Source organism: Cyprinus carpio, chromosome B6, assembly GCF_018340385.1.
Source record: "Cyprinus carpio isolate SPL01 chromosome B6, ASM1834038v1, whole genome shotgun sequence".
Taxonomy (NCBI): Eukaryota; Metazoa; Chordata; class Actinopteri; order Cypriniformes; family Cyprinidae; genus Cyprinus; species Cyprinus carpio.
The window spans coordinates 13,664,994-13,686,731 of NC_056602.1; the positions used below are offsets into that span (position 1 = coordinate 13,664,994).

Here is a 21,738-nt window from a genome sequence, read left to right on the forward strand (position 1 = left end):
ATATACTCAAATTACTGAAAGAACGCGCTGTGCATACCTGTTGATGTATGGGGTTGCATAGCTGCAGACTGGTCAGAATGCACCGCTGAAAGTGCCTACAACGTACACATGAGCATCAGACCAGGACCATGGAGCAATGGAAGAAAATTGCTGGATCTGATAAGTCTTTTTGTTGATCAGGAGGATGTTTGTATGCTTATGCATTGTTTACCTAGGTAAGAAATGGCCAGGGATGCACTAGGGGAAGAAAGCATTTTGGTGGATGTAGTGTTATAGAAGAAGATGATATGCTGTGAAACATTCGGTCCTGCCATTCAAGTGGATGTTATATAAACACATTCTACCTACCTACCTAGATTTACAGACCTACATGGCAGTAGTGTTCCCTGATGGCAAGTGGCCTCTTCCAGTAGGACACTTCATCCTGACACACAGTAATAATTGTTCAGAAAAAGTATGATGAACATCCTCCATCCTCCAAATTCCTCAGATGTCAATTCGATCGAGCATCTGGGATGTTCTTGACCAACAAATCCAATCCATGGAGACTTCCCCATGCAACTTGCAAGATCTGCTGTTAAAGTCTTGGTGCCAGATACCAGATGACAGGTTTAGAGGTCTTGTGGAGTGCAGTACATGCTTCAGTTCATCTTAGCTGTTTTGGCAGCACGACGGGGATCTCCACAATATTAGGCAGGTGGTTTTAATGTTGTGATTGATCCATGTGTATATACCATAGACTGTAAGTATGTGTGTATATACATACTAAACAGAAACACTGGCAACATTCACTAGGAACTCTCACGCTTTGAACTGCAGTTCACCACAACAACCTTGTTCTTTCCACACTCAGAACCAGACCAAATGTCTTTCTCAAAGTCATTCTATCCATGCAGGTTCCCTTTCTGCTGAGGTGTCAGAAGTTGAGTTGAACGCTCTCCATCATTTTTTTTTTTTTTGTCTGCCAGTGACATTTCCACTGCCCTTTGTGCTATCCAGGATTTTAAACCAATGCTAAATCTAAACAATTATTAAAATAAATATTGTATTAATTAAAATATTTGTTTATTAATACAGTCATGTGTCCTTAACATAATGATAATTTCAATTAGTATTCTTAGATTATAAATATAAATCTAGATCATGTCTTATATAATGATTTATGTAATGTAAATGTGCAAAGCTGGTACGTTGCCATTATTTCCATTTAAAGAGGAATGACATTTTAAAGTCTTTTGGAGGGATAAATGCAATTAGCTGAAATTACTCTTACTCCAATTGTTCATTTTCTGGAAAATCTGAAAGCAATGACATGCTTTTGGTAGGCCAGGCTCTATAATCGATAACAACTATCTCAGCAGTGCATATGCGCTCAGCTCAGCATGGGCGACAACAAATTGCAGCTGTTGTTGGAGCTTCTGGTGCTTTTAATGGGCTGCTGAAAAGGCAAGTAAGCAAGTAGTTCAAGTATTATATTAACACGATGACATGCGTGTGCAATAAGTGCGTTTAAAAAGGTTTTGTGTCATCGAAGGAGCTAGGGTTGCTGTCTGACCATTATTAGTGTGCTAGCTATTCTTACATATACTGCTGCAACTCATTTTGTTTCAGGATACATGTTAGCTTGTCTTATATTTATTTATGAACCCAGAAATTAACCCAGTGGCAACCAACCCCATTCTCCCCTATATGTGATCTATCATACTGTGCCATACAACATAAAATTACATTTATGTCCAGACTGTTGAGAGTTACTCACCGGACTCTCATTAACTCTTTAATTAGTAGAGAAAGAACACTAAGCTTGATGGATTGTTTTGGCAAACAAAGAATCAATCTAAAATTATCAGAAGAAATTCTGACAAAATCTCTAAAAAATCTTTCTTCAAACACTGTGCAAAACAATCCACCAAGTCTTTTTTCTTTCATTCTGTTCAGAGTAGGCCTCAATGTCAGGATACCCTTCCATCAGCATTTACACTGAGGGGTATACTGAACCTTAAGCAGCAAACAGGTGTCTTGTACCAGCTGATCTACAGTATGTTCTCTTCTTCTCATATTTCCTTTGACGCTTATTTTTTTTTTTAATCTATATATGCTAGATGGGTATCAGGTTCAGTTATGTCTAACATAAGCAGGTTATTCCTGTTCTTAATTCTTACACTCAATAAGTGAATTAGTAGAAATATTTACATGCTAATTAAATTAACTAAAGAATGGAATGTATGACATTGACACATCTTCTCAGTCAGATAAAAAAAAAAAAACAACAGCCTTACATTTATACCAATGAGAAAATGTGGTTAAAAATTTCTGCAGTGTAAATTGATCTGTGAACAACAAACATAGAACCTGCTATTAGAGATACAGTGTGTAGGGTGGACTAGATGGCTTATTTTACTACATATGATTAATAAGTGGAATGACTGCATCGTTATTTTACAACAGCCTACAATACAAAACAAACAAAAAAAGCAAATATATTGGGTGATCATAATTCTGGAAGGTTGTAATTGCATCAGCATGTTTATGCAGTGCTCCCTGAGAAAATATGCATGCATGTGCCTCACAGCTGGCAATGAGCTGAAAGTGTCAATGAGTTGATTTTTCCCAACAGCAAATGGTTTTGCTTAAGTGCTGACCACTGCCAAAAAGATGTTGCACTCCCCCATGTGAAGCAGGTCTAACTGCGCTCTGGCTCCTCCTATGGTATCTTAAACGTCCACCATGAAGAGGAAGTGGATTAATTGCACTCTTTGAAATCACCATTGGTGGACTTGGTGCTGCCAAGGTAAGAGACTCTTTGCATGTGTGGGATGTTTTTAATGATTCTTGAGAGTCCCTACTATGCACTATGACAGCTGAGAACAAAGTCCTTGCTGGCTCAAAGAGTGTGTAACTCTTCCAAGAGGATCTACTGGAGGATTTCCAGTTAGTATAATTTATGCTGGATATCTTAATAGCTTCATTATACCATCAGTACTCACAAGTCCTGCCTCTTAGAAATGATTGCATTTGGTGTATAATGAATTGTAGTGAATATTTATTATATCAAAAACTCATGTTCCATGTAGGGCAGCAGGATGTTACAGTCAAATATTTATTTTGAGGTGTAAAGTATTAGTTTATAGTTCAGATTATCTGTATTTCTCAAATATATAAATCTAAGAACTAAACCAATACTTTTTCTTTTTTAGCAATTGCAAACATAGATCACACAGACCTTTCAATTTGTTAATAAAGGTTGATGCACTAAATTCTACTCAAGAAATCATCTGCAATGGATAAAATGAATGAGCTGTGGAATTCAACAGCTTTCACAGACAATGTCTACATATCAAAACGAAGTATTAGAAAGATTCTCACCAGCAAGAGGCATTATCTGCCTGTGGAGAGTAACATTACTGACACCATGAAAATGAGTTCTAATCTACCCAGGGAAGAGGACATCAGTACTTCTACCAGTTGCGATGAAAGAAAAATGAAAAAATTACGAATCCAAGAGAGTTCAAGGACTCAAGCTACATGCCACCTTCCTGAGAAATTTTCTGAACAATCCTATGAAAAGGTGAGAGAAGTTGATATAACTGATGTGAAGGCTGAGCCTGGATCTGATTCCCGACTGAATTATGAGCACTTGGAAGCGACCAGCATCACAAACGTGAAAGTGAAACAGGAGGTGGATATCACTGCACCATGTGAACTGGCAGCGATTCCAAGAGATCAGCAGGAGACTGTGGGGGATGAATGCGAGGCTGAGGGAAACGAAGCGGACAGCCTGAACTCTTCTCAGAAGCAGGTTTTAAAAAATCATCAATCAATTGTCTTTGCAGGCATGAAGAAGCGAGGAACGGAGGGAGACATGGAAAACCGTCCGTACAAGTGCCCGTACTGCAGCTGGGCTTTCAAAAAGTCCAGCAACCTGTTGAGCCACATCAACACTCACCAAGGTCTTAAACCACACGTTTGTGACCTGTGCGGGAAGGCTTACTCGCATCAAGGTACTCTTCAGCAGCACAAGCGGCTACACACTGGCGAACGACCGTACCAATGCCCATTTTGTGAGAAGAGCTACATTTGGTCCTCTGACTTCCACAAACACATCCGAACGCACACCGGAGAGAAGCCATACATCTGTGAGGAATGTGGCAAGGATTTTGTGCGTTCCTCAGACCTGCGGAAGCATGAGCGCAACATGCACACCAACAACAAGCCGTTCCTCTGCAAGCAGTGCGGCAAAACCTTCAACAAACCCCTGTCTCTTCTCCGTCACGAGCGCACGCATTTGGGTGAGAGGCCCTTTGTTTGTCCGGAGTGCGGGAAAGCATTTGCCCTGGCCAGTCGCATGACAGAGCACAGCAAAATCCACAGCGGCGTGCGTCCCTACACCTGCTCTATTTGCTCCAAAGCTTTCACCAAGTCCTCCAACCTCGCTGAACATCTCACAGTTCACAGCGGAGTGCGGCCACACAAGTGCTCAGAGTGTGGGGTGGCATTCGCCACAGCGTCCCGGCTAGCGCGACACCAGCGTATTCACACAGCTGTACGCTCCGATCACTGCAAAAGCTGCGATATGTCATTCAGCAACCTTGCGGCACTTGGGAAGCATCAGAAGCAGCATGGAGAGGGCACAATCTTTGTATGCGGGCAGTGCAGTAAATCTTTCCCCCAGGATTCCCTGCTTACAGAACACATGCAAAGCCCATGCTGATGCTGCGATCTGCATTACCTAAACCTACCCATTTCACACTGAAGTAACTGGAGGATAGCAAGTAAGCCTGGGTTATTCTATCTATCTATCTATCTATCTATCTATCTATCTATCTATATATCTATCTATCAGAATTTAGCCTTAACAACATAGTTATATTTAGACATATTGTAATAACATAGTTATAGCTAGAAAACCCATTTGACTTGTACTTATTTTTATTAGTGTTACCTGCAGGGAATTGTGGAGACCACTGTTGAAAGACTTTGATTACAAATAAATCACTGTGTATATTCCTAGTAAAAAAAAAAAAAACACTGTACACAGACTGGTGACCCATTTGTAAAATGTTAATGGCAGCTGATGGCATCAGGGAAAGTGATAAAGAATATTGTGAATTCTCTTAGAGGGTGTCGGATGCACAGCCACAGTGCTATTTCAAGTTATAAGATATGCTGTTTAAAGCTATATAATGTTACTATTACTATGTGGTAGTGCTATATTTTGGTACTAAATGCATGCAGTAGGGGAAAATGTGTAATTGTATTTTGAGGTTGCGGGGATGGGGTTGGTGGAGCGTTATATGATGAATTAAATTAATTATGAACTGTTACCTTTTCTTTTGGACTTACATTAAATCACATGTTGTATAATTGTGAATAATGTCATTACCAATTTGCAATTAAAAATGTCACAGACTAAATAAAAGTATTTTTCAGGATTCATGTGTGAAATGTGGTGTTGGAAACATGTTGAATAGTGTGTTGGAATAGTGACCCAATCATGTTGTTCCTTCTGTATGTATAGGACACAAGACTAATTCCCAGAGTTCCACACTTCTGCTAACATTTGTCCCTCTGCTGCCAGATCTGCACACTCCTGGTAAAATAAGATGGCATACATCTTGTCAAATTCCACTGTCCTGCTATGCAACAAGAGATGTTGGCTCAAATTATATTTTTAGTTGACTAATTTTAATCAAATACATTGGCATATACAAATACTATTGATTTTTATTAGAAGTTTTTACAATAAAAGAATACATTACTTGGTAGAGATATTAAATAAAACATCAATATCTCTTCCTCTGCAATAAATCAAGGCTGTAACCCAAAGGGACCACCTGTACAATTACAACATTTCCCACATTTTCACTACTCTCGGGCTCCATATCTTAAACATTTGAATTGAGAAAAGCCACTTAAATTATTAAAATCATTTTGCGTGTGGGAAGGTGGGATGAGGGATGGAAGTGTTACATGTTATACAATTTACTGACATTGCCAGCTGTGGAGACGTCTTAAGTTCATGTTTCCATAGGACACAGCACCATTTCCATCATGTCCCCGTTACCAAAGGGAATGGACACAAATCCCTAGAGTCAGCACGGGGAGCTGTGCCTCAGCTGTTCAGTGTCTTCATTCAAAGAAGACCGGGCACCAAACACTTAACAGATTATTTCAAGAACTCTATGTCCTCAGTGTATTTCTGTAACCACAGATGCTACTGTATATAAAGATACATAGGCCCCTCTGACCTCCTCTAGTGGAACTGAAGGGGTGTGCCTAAGGAATCCCTTGGTCATGTGAACACTAGTCACGAGGCTGAAAGTCCATCCCTGAGTTCCTCATTTGGTGCTTATTCCTCAATTATGAACCTTCATTAGGGACCCTATGAACAAAACAATTAGCTTGGATATTTGCATGACAGTTGTGATAAATATAGGCATTTATCAGGATTTCTACCTGTGAAATGGACCCTTGATTCTGACTCATTGTCCCAGACATTTTTTGTCCTGTAACAAAGAAAGAAAAATTGTGATTATATTAAACTTTGTTAAAAACCTCTTGTTTGAACTTAAAATATCTAATGTGTGCAAAAATACTGGATTGTCAAACACAAATATTGCATATTTATTCCAGATAAATAATAATAAAATTTCCACAATTTTTTTTTTTTAAGATCTTATTAATCTTTACTTTTCCAGGCCCAGAAATCAGAAATGTAAAATTCACCGTTTTCCATATTTCCACTTCAAAATGACTACATTTTAAATGAACCAGTTCTAAAGTTTACATACTCTTAATCATTTTGTATTTTCACCCTACTAAATAAGAAAAAACAAACTGCATTTTATTATCCCTCTTACTTACTAATTCTGCAAGGGATGCATGATCAGGGTTGGATGTTAAAATTGACAGTAGTCAAAAAGAACGAAAAGTGCAGAGATTCAGGAAAAGTTTGATTCTGTCAGCTCAAACTCATTCAGTGTAACCGTCTCAGAGCGTCGAGTCAGTGATGCCAAAACCACGCAGATGTACAGATGATCTTTACTCACCAGCTCTCCTAGAAAAAGGATTGATCCCACTGAGTTGGGGCTGTGATGCATTTGGTATGGGTGGAGGAGGAGAAGGGAAAGGAAAGCTGGCTGATGAGTCCTAACAAGAAAAAGAAAAAAATTTTTACTTGACCGCAAACGAGGCTCAGTGAAAAAAGGTGCATCATTAATACGGTCAGTATATAGTGCTCCCAAAAAGTATCTGAATACATCTGACATCCTTAAATGTATTTAAATTAAGTTATGGGTAAAAATTATATAATGTGGATAAGTAATCCAATTGCTTTTTAGGACCACTGTATGGATGAACAAAAGAAATGTATTTACTTGGAAAATTTAAGGTTTAAGTAATTTTGATGAATGTAATGAGTGTAAAAAAGGATACTTATTCCATGCAAGACAAAATTAACTTGAAGATCTGACTTCTTCAAATAATTTCAGTTATTGAAATACTGACTACAAAATATGGAAATTCAAAGGTGCCATGACACAAATGGTTAATTTAATTTTTTTCATCTTTTCCATTAACATGATTAGTGAATATAGTTATTTTATACAACAAGGAAGAACAGCAGTTTATGACATGCTCTGATTTAGATCTTTTCTGTCACAAACTTCTTAAGACTGTTATTTTATGATAGGAAATGTAAGAGCATATACCCTAGTGGTGGGTTTGGGTTCTGGGATTTGTTCTTTTGGGTCTTCTTTAGGCTTAGACTTGAACCAGCCACTGAACCATCCAGGCTTAGAGGGCTGTTCAGAGATGAAAATAATTCAACAATTAAAAAATAAATAAATAAAAGTAGAGAGGAAATCATGTAAATATTTGATGTAATATACCTTTGCTGATTGTGTGCTGGACTCTCTCTGGTTGTCCTCATTTGGAATTGTCCCGGACTGATAAACACTACCAACCATAGCGTAGTTTTCAGCAGCACCCTGTGTGAAATGTTCATAAAGGTGATGTGTGTAATTTTTTTGTGTTAAAATTCTTCCTCCAATCTCTATTAAACATGCAGAGGCAACTTCACTAAGGTTTTTCTCAAACTTAAAAATGAAAAATGAACTGAAATCTCTTTTTCTCACCATTATTGCACCAGCAGAAAAGTCACCATCTTAAAAAAACAAAAGGTAAAAGTTTAGTATTAATAATTGGCGTTTGAAATATTTACACTGATGTTTAAAAGTTTGGGGTGGGTAAGATTTATTTATGTTCTTGAATAAGTCTGTTATGATCACCAAGTCTGCATTTATTTGATCGAAAAATTCAGTCAAAACAGCAATACTGTGAAATTTACGTTTTTTTTCATTTTAATATATTTTATTTAAACTGTAATTTATTCCTGTGATGGCAAAGATACATTTTCAGCAGCCATTACTCCACTTTTCAGTGTCATGTAATTCTTCAGAAATCATTCGTGCTGATTAATATTTTTTGGAAACCATGATAAGGTTTTTGGGGATTCCTTGATGAATAGAAAGTTCAAAAGAACAGCAATTTTAAATAGAATTCATGGGAACATCACAAATGTCTTTACTATCACTTATGATCAAATTTTGAATGGCTGTGTACAGAACCAAAACATTATTTTTAAGAAATCAATCATCCTAACCTGTATTATTGTAGCTTCCTGCAGGCAAAGTAGAAGCAGCAGTGTAAAAGTTATCGTTTTTAATGCTGCTATCAATATTAGAGTGGCCTTGGTCCATTGAGACTTGTGGAGGCCCAGACATTTCCATAGGGAAGACTGGGTGCAGTGTCACTGGCTGCTGGTTCGGGTACAGTGGCACTGGGGCCACGGTCTTAGGAGCCTGTTCTTCAGAAGCGTAAGAGTGGCTCACTGTAGAGTAAGACTCCTGAAACCCAGCATCAGTGTTAGGTATCATGGATTGAGGTGGGTTTGAGTTTTCGTTTTCAGTGCTAGTGTGGTTAACGGCATCTGTCTGGAAGCCTTCTGTAAAATCTACAGAGAAGCCAAGAGAGAAAACACATTTTTTTTACTGCATACTGACAAACTGTTAACACTTTTTTCCTGCACATTAACAATGTTCTAAAATTACGGGCAACACTGACAGACTTTCTGAGTGTCACTGCCACCTAGTGGCTCAGAGAAAGTTTCATGGGCACATAGTCAAAAAGATGTGGTTTTAAACCTGAACACGTGTTGCTCTCCTCATGACTCCAAGTTGTCTCCCCAACTGGTGACTGATATGTTTCAGTACAGTAGCTCCCCTCCTAATAAAATAAACATTTTACTGAGAGTGGAACCAGGGGAAAGGTCACAACATTGGTGATTAAGAGCAGCCTCTAAAGATGTGTAGGGCTATTGATAGCCTGATAGCTCCCTGACGTCTGCAAATTATATATAAGGGCTTATTTCTAGAGCATTAAAGTGCATTCAATCGCAAGTTGTCAGTCCAGATGCAATTACCATTTCCACCTGATATACATGTGTTTTAAATTTGTCTCATTTGACCATTTCTGTTTGGTATTCATCACACTTCCCTTACCAAAAATTAGTATACTTCAAGTTTATTTTATTAAGTATACTTAAGTAAAGTTCAAGTATATTTAGACTTTTTTTTAAGTATAAGTCAAGTATACTTAAATGTCATTTTACATGTCAGAGTACATAAAGCCCATTTCTGAGAAGTACATAAAAAGTAAACTAAAAGCATACTTTCCTATTTTTAGTTTAAAAGAAGTATACTAATAGCACACCTAAATAAACATATCTCCTTTGCAAGAGCTCTGAGTGCAGCGCATGAATACTAACCAAACCAGCTAATGCAACTTATGAGTAAGCAAGGGTTAAAATCATGTAAAGCATGCATATCTATATACAAAATTCGATATATTTATATTTTATAAAATGTTTTTATTTAGTTGGATTTATATATATATGACCACTTGTGACCATGTCACCTAAGTCCCCAAGATGGATGTCAATACCAGATATAAACAGGACCTGAAGGTGAGCAAGCACCGTGGGTAATGAAAAAACGATAGTGTGGTCTGTACATTGAGTTCCATATGGATAGTGTTAAGTCTTGCTATAAACAGTCCTGCTGATCTTAAAGTAGACTAATTACTGTCATATATACTGTACAAACTTTGGGTTTACCAGCATGGCCTGGTGTCTGCAGCGAATCTGCACCAGCCAGTCGGGATCCAGGAAAGGCTGACCTATGTCACTGAGCTGTGACTCAGAGAACTTCAGTCTGTCCACCAACTGTGATAGCAAACAAATCAGACAGATCACAAAACACTTTTCAACGCATACTCAGAAAAGACAAAAGCACTGTATGTGCAGGTGTGAGTTACTTTAATAAGCTCTCCCTGCAACACCACATGGGCTTCCTCTATCTTGAGCAGAGCTTTTGCCACCACCTCACAGTAGTGGAAAGCCTGAGAAACCAGACCACAGTCCAGCAGCCGGCAAGCATATAGGAATTTATACACCTACACAGAACAAAATACAATAATAACTATGCAATAGATAAACAGACTGAACCATAGTAATACAGCAAAAAAAACAAATGTGAAACAATCATATGATCTAAATCATTTTAAAATTAAGTAGTGCTTATGACCATATAAAATACTGGCCTATACAATTCTGACGTAAATAGTCATAAATTATGATATAGAGAGGTCCAGAATTCTGAGACCACATTGTTTAAAACAATAATAAAAGAATAAAATTAAATTTTGATCAAATATGTAGTGTTTTTATTATTATTATTATTATTAAATCAGAACATAAGCATTTTTTAATAGTGCCCTCAGATCTTCGGATCCCTGATTTGCTAAGATTCCTGTAGTTAATGTACAGTATGAATACCTGAAAAGCAGGAATTATAAATCCAGCATTTCCAAGCCTCTGGCAGTACTCAAAGAGTTCAGTACAGCGAATGGCAGAGTTGTGACAGAACTTGGAAAACAGAACACTGCAATCAAAAAGTTAAAAAGAAGAGCCATTTGTATTCAGGAACTCTGCCATTTAGATACCTTAGTGCTCATGCTGAATTCTCACCTTTGCTTGCTGCCCAGAAGCACAAGGCGCTCTGATCTGTTTGTGTACCAGCCAAAGGGACATTGAGCCGTGAGGTAGCAGATCTGGGAGGCATACAGCATATCCCTTGAGGCTGAGAGGAGAACATAAGAGAATACGAGATCTACTTGAAGAATCATTTGATATTAGCCAAAATATGACAGAACATTCAAGGAGATGGTTGGTTACTTCTAGAAATTGGCCTAGACATTACCTAGAGTATCACCCATGGTGATGATGGACCTGTGATGTATAAAGGGGTCTCCTGTCTCATTGGACAGCAAAACAGCCAAGTGTGGTCGCCAGTCTCCCCACTTCTCACTACTCCAGGACTGAAAAGTTGAATTAGGGAGCATAATGACAGCATTTAGAAGAGAAAGCCAGGAGAGAACAATTTAGAGGAAAAGAAGAGTTTTCACATGAGCTGTGACTGGAGGGGGCTGTATTTACACTTCCATTTAAAGAAACAGTTAATTCAAAATTCATTTAAAATTCTGTCATTATTAGCATCCCACTCTAATGTTGTTCCAAATCCATATGCTTTTCCATATGTTTTTCAATGAAGCATAAAATTTGAAATTCTGAAGAAGAACTGCACAGCTCTCTGCAATACATTTATCAGAAAGACAAAAAAACAAATACACTACTGTTCAAAAGTTTCAGGTCAGTAAGATTTTTAATGTTTCTAAATTTCTCTTAAGCTCAACAAGGTTGCAGTTATTTGAGCAAAAATATATATAAAGAAAATAATATTGTAAGATATAAAAAACACATTTTCTGATGAATATAAAATTCAAAAGAAAATAATCAGTTTGAAATATTTTTTATAACAGTCCTTGCTTTCACTTTTGATCAGTTTAATGCATTCTTGCTGGAAAAAAAGTATTAATTTCTTTAAATTTTACTGACCCCAAACTTTACTGAAAGGTAGTCTGTTTAAAAAAAAATAGATTACATAGATTGTGAAAAATGTTAAGCTCAACTGAAAAAGTAAAAAAAAAAATGATATTGCAAAATAAAATAATGTAAATAATATAATGTAATAAAATTTCTCAATGAAACAACACCCTGTCTATCCATGTGTCCAAATCAACAATCATCATGAAGTCAGTGCAAGCTGTTGTATTTTAGGAACTGTGTAAAAATTCTTCAAATTTCTCATTTGAAACTCCACAGATAAAATAACAAAAAAAGGTTTAGAACAACATGAGAGCAATAAATTGCCTTTAATTACAATAAACAGAACGTGAGCACAAAATGTTGTAGAATACCATGGAAACAGCTGGAATCCTCCCAGAGAGCAGCTGGAAGAGGGTTTGCAGAGGGTCACTAGGAGCCAGACTCCCTGTAAACCTGTCAAACACATACATAAATATTCAATCAGCTATAACATAGACATGTTTAGCTTGGCACAAAAGTATACTGTGACACTTATGCACATAGCATGCATGGACAAACGTATTAGTCAGCAAGTTCAGAACTTGCATATCAACAAACAAAAATGTTACCTTCTTAATTCAAAACACAGCACAAAAGGAGCGACATTTCCAAGAAATGAAACCAGCTAAAACATTACAGGCATGTGCATGCAATCTTCCAGGCAAGTCTCACTCAGATATAAAACCGGATCCTTTTGCTGGTATCCTCATTAGCATATGTAAATATTACTCATTTACTGTACTGTTTTCTGGGCTTACTATTTCACTATTGGGATTGCTACCAATTTATGTAAAGGAGTCTTCTCAATGAGACATTTTTCAAGGTACGCCAATGCTAATAATGAAACTGATATCAGACTGCTCAGAACTAGCAAGTGCCAGGAAGTATAAATATAACCTTGACTATCTGTGGCTCTGCAACTGTCTTCACTCACTGTATATTTGATCTGACATTATACCAGGGTGTTTACGGAGTGTAAAATGTGTAACTGCAATTAAAATGCATGCATAAACCACTCAAAGCCTAACAGATTTTGTAGAGACATGGCACTGTGACATGAACAGATGATTCAGGGATTTGTGCTATTTGAAAACATGACAGACTGTGGCAGTTATTGATGGAGAGTGTTTAATGCTAAAATGCATGCGCTGATCTCCCTCAGGCAACGGCTGTGTTAGTCATCTTTTACAGTGCTACAAACCTGCTCAGCACTGTGTTGTAGGATCTGCTGTCCATTTTGCTAGCCAGAAATAAAGCATGACCCCAAAGACCACTCTGCATGGCTGACTCTAGCGCCTCCTGCAGGGAGGGAAGAAGTGTGGAGAAAAGATCAGACAAGTAAAATCTAAAACGATTGTTACAAGTGAGGCAAGGGACTGAACACTGTTAAAAAGAAGAAAATCTGCCATTCTTTCTGAAAAAAAGAAGAAATTGTACTACAGTTTCTACACAATTATTCAACAATACAACCGTTTCCAACATTGATAACAAAAAGGTTTCTTAAGCATCAAAACAACATATTAGAATGGTTTCTGAAGGATCATGTGGCACTGAAGACTGGTTGTAATAGTTGAAAAGCAATTACATACAAAATATATATATATATATATATATATATATACATATTAAATAATTGAAAGTGATATTTTCGGTTTTGCTATTGATCTTTTTTTCTTATTAATAAATGCAGCCTTGGGGAGCATAGGAGACTTCTTTCAAAAATATTTATACATTTTTACCAACCACAAACCTTCTAATGCTATTGTACATATTTACAGTGTACAATGTCTTTCTCTAATAGGAAATGGATTAAAGCACACACACACACACACACAAACACACACACACACACACACACATATATATATATATATATATATATATATATATATATACTGATGATGTTTCTTCAAAAAGTCAGGTTTCTTCAAATATTTTGCTCAATAAAATGCCTTCTATAATGAGGCTATTGACTTTAAAAATGAGAAGAAAAAGAGGGGGAGGGGGACTGAACTAAGAAGACGTCCTTCATTATGTCCTGCCCTAATCTCCATTTTCAGTAGAAATTATGACAAGAAAGAAAGAACTGCACTGGTTAAACAGTTTTACAGCGTCTTTACCGGTCAAAAAAAGCTCTGAAAAGGGTTGGATTGAGAGACTCAAGGTAGAAAATACATATCAATAAAAGCATTAACCTTCTTTCTGCCAGACAGCAATAGTTTTGTGTATCTCTGAAGGTTTTGCTTTGCAGCCTCTTTGTCAGTTGGTGGATATCCAGTCAGGAGGTCGGCAAAGTTGAGGGTCTCTTTTTCTGATGTGGGTGTTTCACTCAGATCAATAAGAGTTTCTCCATCTCCATCATCAGAGACCCCACACGCACCCAGAGAACTGGAGTCCCTCATCAGCAGTTCTGCAACATCTGAACCCATGATTCTCTATAACATCAACACAAACTCACTTTAACAGTGTAAAAGGGGCACACAAACAGAACTGAAAAGAATGGTCTTAAAATACTTTAATGTAATGAGATGAGTGTAATGAGTAATGGAACTTACTCCATTCTGTCTGCACAGCAAGATTAGTAGATGCCACAAGAGGGCAGCAGAAGTGGCATCTTCTAATTTCTCATCTTTCAGACATTTCTCTGACATTTGGAGGGCAAAATTAATGGCATCCACCTTATGCAAATCCTCCCTTAATGAAAAAAAAGAAGAAAAGCAGCAATGTAATATATATATATAAAGTATTATTGTGAGAGAGGGATATTTTGGAATATCATACTTAGCCAGTGGTCCAGGAAAATCTCTCATATCCTGCTGTTCATGTGTGTCACAGAGAATTACCTGAAATCATTAAAAAAAAAACATATTTAATCCACCATGATACTTCATATTATGCTTTCAAATTCATGTTTGTACCATGTCTCTGTTACCTCCAGACTGTGGAGTTCCACTTGAGCAGGCTCACCCTCAGAAGCAAGAGCTGGACTGACCCACACCAGCTGACCTGAAGGCCCAAAACTCACTGCCACATGAGGGATGCAGAACTTCAGGGGAGCCACCTCCATGGGTACAGCATCTAAATCAAATGACCAAATAAACCACAGCCATTCTGAATCCACTGACCATTCAGATTCGAGGACTGTAACTAACTGCTGTAATAAAGGAATATTAACAAGCACACATTTGCTGTACAAAACCACAAACCATTAAAGTTCAGTATTATGAAGCCTGGTTGTGACAAACCTGTGTGAGATATGAGCTCAGGCTCACTCAGTTCAGCACCACCGATGTACTGGCTGAGCTCATAGCTGCTCGAGGACAGACCGGAAGCTTTAGAGTTGGCAAGAGCTCCACTATCATACACCTAGACAAGAAAAAACAAAACTGGAATATATACACTACTGTTCAAAAGATTAAATAATGTTTCCTTACTGAATACAAGTATTAGTTTCTTACTGACCATAAAACTTTGAACAATAATGTATACATTAAAGTTGACTTTTATGAACAAGAATGGCAAGTTTATATAATTTCTGGAAACAAACCTCTCCAGTTCCATCTCCATTTTCCATACTTTCTCTGTGCTGTCTCTCTGAGACTCCATGCTCATAATGACTGTCTGTTCTATGGCTATAGCTGTTAAATAAAAGTGTAAGGACATTGATATGAAATGATTTGATTGTTCTGCAAACACATTTCAGGCATGACAGAGCATATAATGTATGAGTGTATGCCATTAACAGACCCCTGCTGATCGAAGTACGAGGCTCTTGCTGACTCCTGCTGCAGTCCTCTGCCCTGATACCCCTCTGTTCTCCAGCCACCACCATCTACAAAACACCAATGGGCTTAAAGTCAGTTTGCATTTTGATGAGAATTAAAAACTGTGGGCATGTGATTGAATATTATGTACCTGGGGAGCTGTATTGTGATCTGTGATAACCATGATAATCATAATACCCGTAGTCTTCTCTGTAGGACCCGTAGTCTTCTCTGTAGGGCCAGTAGTTGGATGCGGGGTAGTCATATTCCTGCCTGAACAGATATTAGAAGTTAGACCTGCTGTGTTCATTCATTGACAAATACTAGCAGACAAGGTGCCCGTATATTCCAGTATATTAATATTAAATACTGTTCAAAAGTTTGCAGTCTCTTAATTCGCATTAGTCTCTTAAGCTAACCAAGGCTGTAATATCGTGAAATATTAAAGTTTAAAATAACGCTTTCAATTTTAGTTTCTTTTATTTATTTCTATTTTAATTTAACATTGAAAATAATTGAAAATAATGGTGCTTAATAATTTGTTGAAACTGGAATTCATTTTAGGATTCTTTGATGAATAGAAAGTACAAAAAACAGCATTAATTTAAAAAATATATATATTTTTGTATCAATGTACTGTAAAAGTTTTAATTGACATTTTTTGATCAATTTAATGCATCCTTGCTAATAAAATAACAGTTAATTTCTTGGAAAATCTTACTGACCTTAAACTTATGAAGGGTAGCGTATATTCAAAATAATACTAAAAAGCTGTCTTAATCAGTATTTTTCCTTTATTTTGGGTTGTATAAAAATGTCAGAATTTTCAAAATGTAACTTTTTTTTTCTTATTTTAGACTTTATCTCACAATTACCATATTTATATTCTGAGATAATCTTAAAAATCAAACAAAGTATACTGATGTTTATGCCAATAACAAAGTGTATTGCAATTTATGCCAATGAACTGATAAGCCAGTTTTAAGGAAATTAAACAAACAGTAATTCAGATATGTTCTCATAAAAAAGTCTTAATATTTTATGCTGTTTTGCTTCTCAAGTAGATCTATTTTGGATACATATTAAAGGTTCAAGGACATTTGCAAGTAATAAAATACTGATTAAGAAAGCAATTTTTACTGATATACCTGGAGTGAGGTCTGAAGTGTAATGGTTGGTTAGATGCATAAGCACTACTATATCCAGGAATATACTCTGGTTTAGGAGGAGGACTGGCCATGTAGCTTCCATAGCGAGGATCCACATGAGGCCACTGTCTTTCTCTCCCTCTCGGGTCTGTAGGTGGGTGGTAATATGGTGTTTGGTGGGAGGATCTGTAGTTGTCATCTCTGTTACTAGACTGGTACTGATAGCCTGGCGTATGCCAGCCTTGCCCTCTGGGCTCCATCACAAGACACAGCGCCGGATAAACTTAAAGCAATCTGCACTTACACAGACAAAAGACAGGAGTTAGACAAACAGGGGAGGATTTTGCCTGCTGTAAGTCAAATGTTATCAGTGAGCATAGATACAGAGACCGTTTATCAGGAAGAGAGCAGTAAATCAAAAACAACCTTTGTTTTCAGTCTGTCAGTGGTAACTTTCGTTATACCTAAAGACATCAGTATGAGATTTAAAGCTTTTATTTTAAGTACTACGTACTTAAGGGGAACAAATAGTGGTAATAGTTAGGTTTTAGAGTGGTTAGGGTCATTATAGATATAATTATAGAAATTAAATATTTTTTAAATACAAGTACAATAATAAAACCGACACAATAAGTGCTTTATCAAATGATTAATTGAAATACATAATACATAAAAACAGTACACAGTGGTTAATTTAAAGTGGGTCATAAAGATGTGGTGCACACAAAATATACATAGAAAGGAAACTTACTGTAAGTTTAACGTTTTTTAAATATAGAAATTAAACATAATTGACAATAGCATTAAAGAAACTTTTCCTCATAATCAACTTTCAAATAACTCACAGGTGTCTATTTGAGATGTTTTCCATATACACACGCGCGCTGTTGACTGTTGTGTCCTGTCACAGTCTCAAAGTGCACATGCCACATCATTTCAGAGCACAACACAAACAAAGCTGAACCATGAACCTGCTTTACTGTCGTATCAAAGTCTCTCCATATGTTTCTCTGCCTTTCTACCTCTAAAGGAAGTCAAAATACACATATTTGATGAACCTCTTCATGGCTGTACTGAACAGCTGTTGTCAGCCCTATACAACAGCTGGACATCGGCTTTTTATCATTTTTACTTTAAATACATAACTGCCATACATCTATGTAAAAAAACATACACTAATATGCGTTTAAACATAAAAAAGAAGTAATTTTACACATAAATAACGCTAAATGTGAAATAAATCAAAGCAGGACTTACAGTGTGTTTGCATACAGAGGTTTGACAGGCGCCCTGGGCTTTATGAACTCACTCCCATATTTGGAATATTCAAAGTTGCCACGTCGAGCGGAATCATCGCGCGGAGACGCTGGAGCTGCTCGGACACACATCGGAGGAACACAGCTCACTCATGGGAGGAGATCGCTGCCATGCTATGAAGGGAACTCTGCGAAATTGTGCAGTTATGCATTCAGATTATTAAAGGAAAAAATAAATAAATGTGAACCTTTTCAAGCACTTCTTACTGGCTATTCTTTAGACATCTGATTTGGACAAAAAGAAAAAAAGTGTGCACTTAATCTATGTAGACTAATGCACATTACTGATCAGTATTGTGATTTGCATGGTATTCTATTGTCATATGTTAATGCTCTCCATTCTTTACGGTTCTCTATATTTGTGAAATTATATTTTATATTTGTAAAAATCCTATATTTATATTCTAGCATTTTTAAAACTTTGTTCTGCTGTACGTGGGTGAGGTGTTTTAATTAAGACTTCACTAATCCGCCACCAGATGTCGCTTTAATCACGTTGTTTAGAAAGATTGTTATTGTCCTGAAGCAACATTTGTTTTGTTATATTCTGTGCAGTACATACTTATGTGATTGCCTACAAATTATGGTGCATGCTGAATATTTAGAAAATACATAAAGATATTTTATAAGTAACTGCACTTATGAGTTGTCTCTCGCTCTGCTTGTTCATGTATGTAACTCCACGTGAGCTGACCAATCAGCGGGCAGTATGTAAATGAGGCTGGAGTGAGTACGCTACTACGGTCTCCTGACACGAGCGTCATTTTATCACTCCACTCAGAGCGAGCAGCATAACCGTGCTCCTGGACCGCGCAGGATTACATGCTAACGGAGAACAGTGCGCGACACATACTAAGGATATCCGTTTCTAATGTGCAATATGACTTTTGAAGAACCGTGTGGAGACAACGCAACGGAAAAGTATGTTTTCTTATTAAACTTACTGGTGTTGCACATTTGTTTGAGCCGAGCATCACGCGTGTTATCTATCTGTGCCGTTGAAATATCAGGAGGTTATCAAATCATTTTTTTGACATTTTAATACAGATTTCCTCTTGGTGATGTGTGCCTATAAATGACTTTTACTCGAACGTTGCACATGATCTCCTGTTAACTTGCTTAAAATGCTTTGCTGTATCGCGTGCAGAAGTTTGATCAAATGACAGTACTAGTCGTGACATTGATTAAATGTCCTTTTCAGCTGTAAATCGCGTTCATGCAGAACGTTTCCCAACATTTTGTGCTTTAAGATAATTTAATTTGGTATGTAAATATAATCTAATGTGTGTATTTCAATCATTTTAGAATGGACTCGGTTGAAAAGGCACTGGAAGAGGTCTTGACTGCTGCATTACCTCAGGGTTGCATCACTGTGGGAGTTTATGAGGCAGCGAAGTCACTTAACGTGTAAGTGGTCATTGTAGATCCCTTCTTAATCAATAAATGGGTCATTACACCTTTTAAAAATGCGATATATGCTGGTATATAGTCAACAGGTTAACATTTTATTTTTTTCATGTTGCCATCATTAGCGTTAAGGTCATGACATTACAAAGAGACAAACACAAATACTACTAACAAAACACAAGATAAAGATTTGTAGAAGGGCTGAGCCTGATTCACAAACTGGACACAAAGAAAAAAATGTTTTCATGTTTTTGCACATTTTTAAATGTACGTTCATTGTCATTTTCGTAGGGACCCAGACAATGTGGTTTTATGTCTGCTGGCCACAGACGAGGAGGATGTGAAAGACGTCGCGCTCCAGATTCATTTTACCTTGATTCAAGCATTCTGCTGTGAGAATGACATCAATATCTTACGAGTGAACAACATGAGACGTTTGGCAGAGATCCTGGAAGGCATGAAACCGGGCGGAGAGTCGATGGACCTCCACTGCATATTAGTCACCGTATGTGTCATTTCACTCACCTATTGTCAGTTTATTGCTTGCACGCTAGCCTCAAGCGCACAGATCGATCACAGCTGCACATTTGCAGAATTTTTCATGCATATTCTTATTAACTGCCAGGAAGGTTTAGTTGAACTCTTTGAGGGCGGCACGACTAAAGTAGTTTGAAGTTCAGTGATCCATTAGAGCGTCTGTGATGTGGAATTCCACCCGGTCTGGGGCTGCAGTAAACTGGCAGCTCTTCAGTGAGATCTAATAGCAGTGCTGAACCTCTGTGGCTGCCTTTAGTATTCGCAGAACTTCCTGTGCAACACAGGCATTTCTGCAAACACGGTTTCCTGGAAGAAAAGCTCTGTGAAGTGACCATCTTTAACAAATTAGAGAGAGGCCCCTTAAAAAAAAAAAACAAGTGCTTGTCCGTTAACCAGCAGCTGCTAAAACCACTCACTGCCAGAATCTTACTGTGGACCTTCTGAATTGTGCAATTTACAGTTTTTCTATTTTCTCTCACAGAATCCACAGTCATCCACGTGGAAGGATCCAGCCCTCAGCAAACTGAATCGATTCTGCAGAGACAGTCGGGGATTGGACCAGTGGGTGCCGGTTATCAATCTGCCCGAAAGATGAACAGAAGCGGACAAACAATGTCAGAGCTTTTACGGGCTCCAGCACTAGATTTGTGTTCTGCTTTGGATGAAGCATAATGCAACTGAGAATGAGACATGAGGGAGATTAACAAAATGCAATGGATGATATGTTTTCCAGCAAATCCAATGATCAGAAGTGTGGGTTTTGTTCGGTAGAACAGGCGATTCATGGTTTCACCTCAGAGCAGGAAGAATGACTCAGCACTGTGTTCGCAGTGCTGCCAGGGAGCGACAAGTTTGCCGGGAACTGTACAGGAAACTGAATCACACATGCTGGATTAGAGTACTAAGAGTGAGCTGAGAGACTGGAGTGTGTTCAACTGGAATCTACTCAATGAAATGTGATCAGACTCGGAGGTCAGATGGACTGTTAAATGATGGGCATTACCCTTTTGCAGACACACTGCAATTTAAAGACTGTAACTTATGATGTTAATGCTGTCCTGTATTATAGTTATTTAAAAGGGAATATACTAGTCTTTACTGATTTAGATAGAAATAAGTTACTTGTTTTAATTAAACCATTCTGGAATATGTTTCGTATTTTAAACTGTTAATTTTAAACTTTTAATTTATTAATTGTATTTATATTGTTGCGTTCATTGTCAGAAATGTAAAAATAAAATGTCTGACCCATGTGCATCTGTCTTTGGCAGTGTTTCAATTGTCTGTGAAATGCATATGTTATAGTGTCTCAAAACACTCAAAAAACTTACTGGTAATTATAATAATTGCCGTCGGCTAAGAAGAAGCCTGTGTTATTTGCATTGCTCCCTTCCTGCACTTAAGTGCGAACTGTAGTTTTGATTTGAACAATTGCCCTGCTATAGGCTATTGGCTGTGCTAATTAGAAGGTGGTCACAGCGGCTGTAGTCTATTTAAACTGCTTGGTCACTGTTATAACTTGG

General features: G+C 37.4%; 3 protein-coding genes across 5 annotated transcripts; 2 read left to right on the forward strand and 1 right to left on the reverse strand.

Moving 5' to 3' along the window:
• Nucleotides 1-2,838: 2,838 nt before the first annotated feature.
• Nucleotides 2,839-4,711, forward strand: LOC122137534 (zinc finger protein 648-like). The gene is made up of 2 exons (XM_042725158.1): nt 2,839-2,931; nt 3,198-4,711. Exon 2 carries the CDS (start codon nt 3,281-3,283, stop codon nt 4,709-4,711), a length of 1,431 nt encoding a protein of 476 aa, XP_042581092.1. The 5' UTR covers nt 2,839-2,931; nt 3,198-3,280.
• A 995-nt stretch (nt 4,712-5,706) lies between these two features.
• On the reverse strand, nt 5,707-18,369 carry LOC109095427 (protein transport protein Sec16B). 3 transcript variants are annotated; one of them, XM_019109138.2, is made up of 26 exons: nt 18,213-18,293; nt 17,801-17,979; nt 16,956-17,249; nt 15,959-16,080; nt 15,791-15,875; nt 15,591-15,681; nt 15,289-15,409; nt 14,976-15,121; nt 14,825-14,886; nt 14,599-14,737; nt 14,239-14,478; nt 13,245-13,342; nt 12,376-12,457; nt 11,319-11,436; nt 11,087-11,198; nt 10,895-11,000; nt 10,375-10,512; nt 10,175-10,282; nt 9,204-9,285; nt 8,663-9,013; nt 8,136-8,164; nt 7,890-7,988; nt 7,710-7,802; nt 7,050-7,149; nt 6,457-6,506; nt 5,707-6,382 (listed from the first exon to the last, which is right to left on the reverse strand). In XM_019109138.2, the coding sequence occupies exons 3-26, from the start codon at nt 17,213-17,215 to the stop codon at nt 6,374-6,376; spliced, it is 2,841 nt and encodes a 946-aa protein (XP_018964683.2). In that variant the 5' UTR covers nt 17,216-17,249; nt 17,801-17,979; nt 18,213-18,293; the 3' UTR covers nt 5,707-6,373. The 3 variants fall into 3 exon arrangements, with proteins under 3 accessions (XP_018964683.2, XP_018964684.2, XP_042581717.1); XM_019109139.2 differs by lacking the exon at nt 17,801-17,979 and having other exon boundaries at nt 18,213-18,369; XM_042725783.1 differs by lacking the exon at nt 17,801-17,979 and having other exon boundaries at nt 16,956-17,254; nt 18,213-18,363.
• Nucleotides 18,370-19,000: 631 nt separating this feature from the next.
• LOC109095426 (growth arrest and DNA damage-inducible protein GADD45 alpha-like) lies at nt 19,001-21,478 on the forward strand. The gene is made up of 4 exons (XM_019109136.2): nt 19,001-19,192; nt 19,577-19,678; nt 19,970-20,183; nt 20,697-21,478. The coding sequence occupies exons 1-4, from the start codon at nt 19,143-19,145 to the stop codon at nt 20,808-20,810; spliced, it is 480 nt and encodes a 159-aa protein (XP_018964681.1). The 5' UTR covers nt 19,001-19,142; the 3' UTR covers nt 20,811-21,478.
• The last annotated feature ends 260 nt before the right edge of the window (nt 21,479-21,738 follow it).